The sequence below is a fragment of the Hyaena hyaena genome, unplaced genomic scaffold (assembly GCF_003009895.1).
Source record: "Hyaena hyaena isolate Hyena2069 unplaced genomic scaffold, ASM300989v1 scaffold_304, whole genome shotgun sequence".
NCBI lineage: Eukaryota > Metazoa > Chordata > Mammalia > Carnivora > Hyaenidae > Hyaena > Hyaena hyaena.
This window is the reverse complement of record NW_024080937.1, coordinates 323,798-333,226: the sequence shown is the minus strand read 5'-3', so window position 1 is coordinate 333,226 and position 9,429 is coordinate 323,798. Positions and strand designations below refer to the sequence as shown.

General features: G+C 38.1%; 1 protein-coding gene across 1 annotated transcript in view; it reads left to right on the top strand.

Moving 5' to 3' along the window:
- Positions 1 to 391: 391 nt before the first annotated feature.
- The window catches only part of SMARCA5 (SWI/SNF related, matrix associated, actin dependent regulator of chromatin, subfamily a, member 5), a 35,904-nt gene continuing 26,866 nt past the window's right edge, over positions 392 to 9,429 (top strand). Inside the window, exons 1-3 of the mRNA XM_039248213.1 lie at positions 392 to 958; positions 4,301 to 4,375; positions 7,821 to 7,987. Of these exons, the coding sequence (XP_039104144.1) occupies positions 782 to 958; positions 4,301 to 4,375; positions 7,821 to 7,987 (419 nt within the window). The 5' untranslated portion in view covers positions 392 to 781. The remainder of the gene's footprint in view (positions 959 to 4,300; positions 4,376 to 7,820; positions 7,988 to 9,429) is intronic.

The following is a 9,429-nucleotide window of genomic DNA, read 5'->3' as shown; positions in this document are numbered from 1 at the left end:
ATAAGCGGAGCCGGTACAAGTGTTAAGGTCGGCACAGGCCTCCACGTTTCAACAGACGACGCAAAACCTGGGCAAGTTTTCAGGGGGTGCCACCGACCCCCGCCAGGCCCACAGGCCAGGGCAAATGAGGACAGCCGTTAAGAACTGTATTCGCGTCATGCCGAATTGCCGACGCACAGACCTACGTCTCCAAGATCTCCCTCGAGGCCCCGCCCACTCCTCGTCCCAGAGCCCGCTGGGGGCCCAGAGGGGGCGTGGCCAAGGGTGAGGAGAGGAGACCGCGCAAGCGCACTCTGAACCGAGTCAATTAGCCAACTATTAATCTCGCGAGGGTTGAAAGTCGGTGGCGTAGGTAGTTGTCCTGGATGCTGGCAAGCTAGATGATTTCTACCAGAGGAAGAAAAGGAGGCGGCGAATCTAGTTCCCGGCGTCGGTCTCTCTTTCGCTTTATTTCCCCCTTACCCCAATCCTCCGCCCTCCCGTAAATTAACACGCCTTCCCTGACCTCGGTGACCCAGGTGGCCCCGCCCACTCTCGTCGACGTGATTCCCGCCGTGAGGTAAGCGCCGGTCGAATCCCGAGCCCCGCGGAAGAGGAGGAAGGCGAGACCGGGAGGCTGCTGGGCCCGGCTCAGGCTCGTGGCGGAGCCGCGGCGCAGCGGGGCATTCGGGTGGTCCTCTCGCTCTTCCGTCAGCCCGTTGCGACGTAGCCACCCAGGCCTTAGGCCTCATCTCTGCCGAGCCGGGCCTCTGGCAGCAGAGGGTGACGCAGACGGAACATCATGTCGTCCGCGGCCGAGCCTCCGCCACCCTCGCCTCCCGAGAGCGCGCCTTCCAAGCCAGCAGCCTCGGCCGCCAGCAACGTGAGCAACAGCAGCAACAAAGGCGGCCCCGAGGGCGTCGCGGCCCAGGCGGCTCCCTCCGCGGCCAGCTCGGGCCCCGCGGACTCCGAGATGGAGGTGAGAGTGGCTTGCGGCGCGGGGAGAGGGTGCAGTTGGGAGGTGGAGCTGGTTCCCTCAACCAGATTTTAGTGCTCAGACGCAGAGCGCTACTCCACCCCTTCTGCACTCAGAGTCGGCCTCAGACCCTTTGGATCCGAAGTGATTCTCGCGCCCTTGTGCTTAACCTGCCCAGAAACTCCTATGGATTTCTGGCATTTCGCATTTCCATTATTTGTCTGTTTAGCGAATCTTGCCAAATCTTCGAACCCTCTTATTAAACAGATGTTAGTGATTACTGAGGTCGAGAGGGACCTACCCGTTTTTGTTTTTTGTTTTTTTTCCCGGTGGACTCCCATGATTCCCTGGCCCATCCGATTCTAGGTTTTAGTTTCCACTAAAGTTGCGGGATGGGCGAGGGAGATGCCACTTAGTAGTGAGGGAAGGATGCACCGGGTGGGGAAGGCGTTTAAAAGCGGCGCATCCGAGGATCCAGGCCTCCTTTTCTTCATCCCGGTCCTTGTGGGGGCGGTATCTGTTCTGGGCAGAAACAATGGCTAGAGCTGGATGGCCGAGTGCGCAGTGGGGATAAGCGGGGCGCAGCTGCTCGGGTGAAGGGAAAGGAGGCTCCTCCCAGACACTGTTCCTTTGGGAGGGAAGCGACCGAGGTAGCAGCAGCCGTCTTGGACCCTCATTTAATTTGAGTCGGGGGATGGATGAATTAGTGAGTCTGGGGCGGTTAGCTTTCAATCCAGCGCAGTTCCTCTTTTGAGGCCTTGGCCTTTTATTTAGTTTATTTTCTTATTTTTCTGAAAATTGGTACCGCTCGCTGCTGAGCTTGCTTTAAGGACTGGGGTTGGCCAGGGGATGGTGACAGTGCTGCGGGGGTGTAAAGTTTGGGGAGTTGCCAGGCGGGTCTCTTGGGGATGCTCCAAGACTGTGCGATGTCTGGGAACGAAGTGATTGCTTGCTCCTTCCAAATTTTATTCCTGGCCTTCGATCTGTTTTTGAGATATTTTATAGTCGTAGCCCAGAGATTTGTGGGATTTTTCCATCCTTAAGATACAGGGAGTGAAAGTAACACTGCTTTAAAAAATGGTCCTTGATGCAAAAGTAACACCATCAGTAAATGGAAGTGCAGTTTACCATTGAAGCGCTTGACACAGCAAAGTTTTACTTGGGCACCCAAGGTCTAATCTAGGGTGAAGTGACATTATGTTAATAGTTAATGAGAGAATTTTTAGTGGCGAGGGTAGGTTTTAGTGCAGTAGAACATGGATATTCTGTACTTGTAAGTGATTTGAGATTTGTTTCAAATTCCTCACTCTAGTGTTGCCTTACTTTTCTTAAGGTTTGAAATGGTTCTTTGGGATTACGGGGGCTGTTTCATAACTTGGATTCCAGCTCCATGGTATAGAGGGTTTGAAGATCCGTGACACTGAAAGCAATTTTGTGTAAATGGACAGTTTAGTGCACAGGGCTGTCCATGGATTTTGTAAACTTCTCATGAGTCTGTCATTCAAATTTTTGAATAACAACAAGTGTTTCATTTAGAGATGCTATTTGAATATCAGAAAGCAGAGTAATAAAGCCTAACTTGGCTTTTAGTTGCTATTTTTAAATGAAAGTGGAATTTAAGTATGGACATTGATGTGACAACCAGTACCAAATGAAGTCCAGGGTATTTTTATTTACTGTATGAGGAAATTGAGTCTTCTGATAAGTAAAACCTGTGATAGAATCCAGGTCCGGCTCTGAAACTGATGCATTTCCCCCATATTTTACCCTGTCATATTCTTTCAAGAGGCATGTTTGACAATTTCATTTCTTGAAGAATGACTTAGTTATTTTAAGCTTCTCAGTACAGGAACGTCAGTGATCTTTTATCAGTTTCTTCACTGATTAGTTTTAATCTTGATTTTTTTTTCTCTGTATGTTTAAATCTGTGTGATTAAAAAAATTTTTTTTAAGTAAATGTACCTTCAGTCTTTTTTCTGAACTGAATTTGGAAATCATTGAGGGTTGCTGATAAAAACCAGATTTGAGCACATGTATGTAATATATTTGGCTATCTTAAATTTGAAAGTAGAATTTAGGGTGGGTGTTTTTCAAAATTAGAAAATAAATGAAATCTTGTATTCATAAATTTTTTGACAAGGCTGACAAAACTTTGTTTTCATTTTTGCTTGGGTACTAATAAATCCAGGGAGTAATTTCAGTTTTTGTTTATTACGATCTTTTTGGCATTATAGATGGAATCTGTCTTTGCCTTTTTCGCTGTTGACTAGAGTAGTTGATAAGTACACTAAATGCCAGCAGAAGGGGCAGAGAGAGTCTTGGAGTTCAAATCCTTTTTTTTTTTTTTTTTTTTTTTTTTTTATTAAACTATGAAAGAAAGCATGACTCGTTGGAAAACAGTTTAATTTTTTAGGGTGTATTTTGACCTTTCATGATATCCAATACCATTTTGTGAAGTAGGCTTGTAGGCTTTATCCCTTTTACTTGTGGAAACCAGAGATTTGTGATGAGCTTAAGTTAAGGTTACACAGGTGCCTAAAAGGTTTTAGCACTGAAGTTAGACTAGAATTTAGGTTATTTGATCTCTTAAGTCTAGTACTATACCAGCTCCAGCCCCTCAATTTTTTAATCACAGGTAGCTTTATTATAATATATAGTACCAAGCCCAGATTTTTATATTGTTAATGAAAATTATACTTTTACCAACTGTTCTTAGTTTTCTGTTTTGATGGGTGAGTGGAACTTTTGCAGTGTAGTTGTTGTTGCTGTTTTTTGTTGCGGCATTTTGAATGTCAGGGTGAGTAAATTCATAGGAATAGAATATTTATTACCAATTTAGGAATCAGGTTGTTAAAAAGTTTTTGATTTAGGATGCATTAATTTTTTTGTATTTTTCCAGAAGATGGAAATCAGCATGACTAATGATGCTATTTTTCAGGTTTATAGTTATGTATAAGCTTAGTGGATACTGCAGTTTTATAGTTAAAAGGAACATGATTTCTTCATATTATATACTGTTTGATTGGTTTGATAATTGTTGAATACAAAACAGAAACAGATTTGTTGAAAGTTATCCTATTATTCTAGGATGATGTAGATAATAATCTTGCATTGTTTTAATCTTGGCCAGCAGCCATGTAGTTTACATATTTGGGTTAAATAGGTTATCATTGTAGCATTTAATTTCATCAAGATATCCTATCAGGTTAGATGACAGCCATTTGAATATCTAGCAAGTTTGCAGTAGAAGGATATTGCTTAAAATGTGTTTTCAGCAGAAATTAGTTTAATAATGGTGTGTTGATTATTTTTGAAGAACAATCCATGATTTTTCTTTCCTACCAGGAAGTATTTGATGATGCATCTCCTGGAAAGCAAAAAGAAATCCAAGAACCAGATCCTACCTATGAAGAAAAAATGGTATGCTCTAGGTATATGAATAGAGTCTATAATTACTTTTCATTAGGTGATTGAATGGGCCAAACTTCTGCATTTAATTCTTATAGTTGAGGTATAGTTATTCGGTTGAAGTATGTGTAACATGGGATACTGTAACTTTTGTTGTTAGTCTGCATAAAGCAAATACAGAAGTACTACATAAACGCACATAATAATATCATGTAAATATATGGGTTATGTTACCTTCATTTTATGATTTAGTATTAGTGAGAAGAGTAAAAGACCAGAGAAGTAGTTATTTGAGATGTGTGTATTCTGCATTTGTTTACCATTGTACTCTAACATTTCTTCTTGAATAGTTTGATCGTTGTCATTGGTTTTTTCTTTTCTTTTCTTTTCTCTTTTTTTTTTTTAGGTTTTATTTCTAGGTAATCTCTGCATCCACTGTGGGGCTTGAACATACAACCCCAAGATCAAGTATCAAATGCTGTACTGACTAGCCAGTCAGCAACTTTATCATTGATTTTCTTTAAACTGATTTTTTTCTCAATATTTACCTCTAGCCCAGATGCTTCCAACCATTGTATTTTCATTTTTTGTTGGACATTTAAGTCCCTGTGGTACCTTATACTTAGGAATGTACAAATTTGAATTTATTCTCTGCCTCACACATCTACTTAGTGTTATCTCAGTCAGTGACAGTTCCTCTTAATATATACGCAAGCTGTCCATAGCAGTACTTCATAATTTTAATAATATTGCAAGCTTAATATAAATACCTCTCTTTTTTCCTCATTGCTCTCATTCATTTTTCTTCTCTTGCAATGGGTTATTTCGTTGGCTTCTGTATTTGCTTCCTTTCTTATTATCGGACCTCTTCTAGATCTCTTCATACATTTTTTCCAAATGTTTCAGTCTCCTAGTCATTTCCTTTTTCAACATCATAGTCTTGACTAACATTTTCTTTTTTAATCAAGCTCCCCTGTCATCTGCTAGTTCCTAGCTGTAGGTAAGTAAGTCTCAGTATCCACTCTTTATTCTCGAATCAAGGATCTTGAATACTACTTGAGAAAACTAAATAATAGTGTTGATTGGTACCAGAATTAATTTATGGTTTTTACTCTCAGGCTTTCAGTATTATTGCTCAACAATCCTATTTAGCCATCTTAAAGCTTTACTTTTCTGGTTAAACTTTCTATTCCATTTCAGCCACAGCCTTATTTTCAGTTTTCCTCCACAAAGAATTACAGGCTTTTCTTTAGTTTATTTCCTCTATTTCCAGACATGCATGGCCTATACTGCTTTGTGTCATTTCCTTCTGTTTCAGAGAAAGAAACTGGTTTAAAGCTATTGATTTTAACCATCCATTTGATTTTATGACTCATGTCCTTTAGGTTTTTAATCTTACTCTATTTTTACTTTTTAAGGATCTGTTAGTTTTTTTCTCTGTAAGATCTGAAATCATTTTATGTTAATATATATTCTCATTCTCAACCAAGGCCTTTGCCTGTTTTTCCTTCAGCGTTTGCCGCAATTCTATTGAAAGCTTATTCTGTAAATGTTCAGAACTCCTCCTTGGTTCTTTGCAACTAGTTTATAATCCCACTACCACTTGAATGAACAAATAGTGAGAATTTTAAAGTCATTGACTCTTGTGTAGAACTTTGGTGAAATTTGTACTTAATTCCTTAAGGTAGTGGTTCTCAAAACTTGATCATGTAGAAGGTCTTGGATATTTTTGCTCTGATGGGTCGTGAAGTACTTTGAAAATCTTAAGACATCTATAGCCTTTAAAGGTTTTTGAGCATTAGAGACGTGATAAGATCTAAGAATGGGGGTGGAGGGTACCCCCTTCTCTGTTGAAGCATCATGTCTTAGGACTTTTCTGGTCATCCCGCTTAAAATTTTAGTACCATTTCCACTTCCCAGTTCTTTTTTCCTGCTTTATTTTCTGAGTATTTATCACCTTCTGACAATCTTAAATAATGCCTTATGTTTATTTTTGATACTGAAATTTAATGAACAAATGTGCCTTTTCTGGTAGAAACATAAAAGTAGTTGTTCAGTTGAAAAGCTATTTAAGAAGATAATGTTGATTGAAAACTTGAAAGAAGTGAAGGATATTTAGTGATTTTGGAATACTGCAGAAAAACTCTGACCTATCTGAATTAATTTCCAGAGCTTAATTTATCTTGATTCCAAATGTAATTATAATAAGTGAATAAGATTTTTTCAGTCTCAGCATCTTCTAGTTGCTTACCTTTTTTTATTACATACAGATAAACAAATGAAATACTGTAAGTTATATATAAGTATCTTATCCAAACTTTAAAAATAGTTTTTAATCTTCATGGGGTGCTTGGGTGGCTCTCTTGGTTAAACATCCAACTCTTAAATTTGGTCATGATCTCGTGGTTTGTGAGATCGAGCCCCATGTCGAGCTCTAGGCTCACAGTGCAGAGTGTGCTTGGATTCTTGGTCTCCTCTCTCTGTCTCTCTGCCCCTACCCGCCTTGCACGTGCTCTCTTGTGCACTGTGCTCTCTCTCTCAAAATAAGTAAACTTAAAAAAATTATAAAATAGCTTGTAATTTTCAAAAATAAAAAATTGAAGCTTTTCGTCTACGAGGAATTTTCATGGAGAAGTATGCTGATTTCAGTGATCTTAAGTTTTTTTGGTTCAAATTCTTCCATTCTCTTAGTGTGGTAATAGAGAAGATTTCAAAGTGGCAGGTGTTAGACATGACAGGAAGAAATAGTATTAATAACTGCATTGGGTTAATGAATATTTCATGAACTTAAAGTTCATAGTTTTTGTTTTAAAGTAAGCTCTGCGCCCAGTGTGGGGCTTGAACTCATGACTGTGAGATTAAGAGTCGCGTGCTCTGCTGACTGAGCCAGTCAGGAGCACTTTAATAGATGTTTTTCAACCTGATGCCTTTTTAAAATTTGGCACAGCTTAACTGATGAATGACCAATGCATTTTTTCCATTTCTGAATAAATTCACTTATACTGAAAAATGTCTTAATTTTTAAGTATTTTGTGGTCAACTATATTGCTGTATAATTGACACACAACAATTTTAAGTTTAAATCAGTGAGTTTTGGCAAATTTATGCAGTTAGCCACATTATAGTCATGATATAGAGCAGTGTTATTATTTCGCCCAAAATTTGCTCTTGTCCTTATACCCTTGAACACTCCAGATCTGCTTTCTATCACTAGCTATAATTTCATGTAAGTAGAATCATAGTATGCAGTCTGTGTATGGCTTCTTTCACTTTGTATAGTGCTAATGCTTTTTTATTTTTATTTTTTTTAAGTATAATGCTTTTGAAACTCATCTATGTTGTTGCATGTCTCAATAGTTCCTTTTTATTGCTGAGTTTATTGTTTAGAGGCATTTTGAAACTTTGATTTCTGAAGTTATATTAATATTCTGATAAAATGTGTCCTAACTTTTTGCAGCAAACCGACCGAGCAAATAGATTTGAGTATTTATTAAAGCAGACAGAACTGTTTGCACATTTCATTCAGCCCGCTGCTCAGAAGACTCCAACCTCACCTTTGAAGATGAAACCAGGGCGCCCACGAATAAAAAAGGATGAGAAACAAAACTTGCTATCAGTTGGCGAGTGAGTAATAGTTTGTACTTCATAGTTGAAACAAATTTATTTTTGAGAATCTTTGTTAGAAACATAAAATCACTTCATTAAGAAAATTGTTTTAGGCTATTATTTATTTGGCTCCAGTTGGCTTGACAGGATGTAGCCATATGTGTACAAATAATTAAGAATAACAGCTTAGCTTTTACAGCATTATACTGTTTATGGAATTCAGATGTCATCCTTTCCTTGGAGAGAGAAGAAATGCAGAGCTTAAGCACCCTGTTTCACATCCTTAGAAGTAATTAGAATAGTCCAAGTTTGACTTTAGGTCTGATTTGGGATAGGCCGTAATCATAAACCACAAACATGCATCAATTTATAAGACAGTAGTTTGTTTAAAATTTTTATTACTTCGTTGTCCTTTTATAAAGTATCAGATTGTATCCTGCTCGTAGGTGGTTGTTTAAAATGTGTAAAATATCTCTTACATGTTTGGTTTATAAATACTGTCTTGGAATTTTTGTGGTTGGATAATTAGGATGTTTACTAAGTAATAACTAATAGATTTAACATTAATAGATTTAGGGCAATCTCAGTTCCCTGAAATGACCATGTAATTCCTAAGGTGAAAAATGAAAAGTAATCAGTAATTAAATACATTTAAAAGAGGAAAATACAAACTCACCAGTAATGTTAAATTTACTACACAGTTTACAGAAACATTAAAACGTGAGCTGTATCTTGAAGGGATTATGATCAAAAACATAAGCATACTATCTAATTCTTGCTGGGAATATTCCACTCATCTAATATATCTTCTTACCCATTGTGTGTAATCAGAGTGCTTTTGTTTTAATACTTAAGAAATTTTATAAGAGAGACCCTTGCACTTTTGATGTATTTAAATTGTTCAGACTTGAGAAGTTTCAGCTATTTAAATAGCATCAGATGTCATGCTCTGGAAATGTGAACTACTGTAATGGATATTTTTATGGTATAGTTAATATGATGTCATGAAAAGAAACACTTGTATTTAAGATCACATAACATAAAGGTATTCTATAGTAAATATATAATATATTGTTTAGCTTGGTCTTACAAGTATTATTGCCGAAAAGGAGTCTTGGTTTAGCACATTTCTTCTTTACTCTTCAGACCATCTTAAATGGAAAGTTAGCTTATGCGAAGTAATTAGGGCGATAGTACTGTCTTTAAGTATAAGGACACATATATATATTTTTTAATCTGTCACCTGCAGTTATACTCAGTTAACCTTCATTTCAAAGTAATAAGCACATGCCAGCCTTTATCTTCAGCTTTATGACCATAATAATCATCTTGATGATAGACTGAGGAGATTTATTTAAAATTAAAAAAAAAGAAAGAAAGAAAGTTAAAGTTCTTTCCAGGTAAAATTCTTTCCAGGTTGTGAGTACCTGGGTGGCTCAGTCAGTTAAGCATCTGACTCT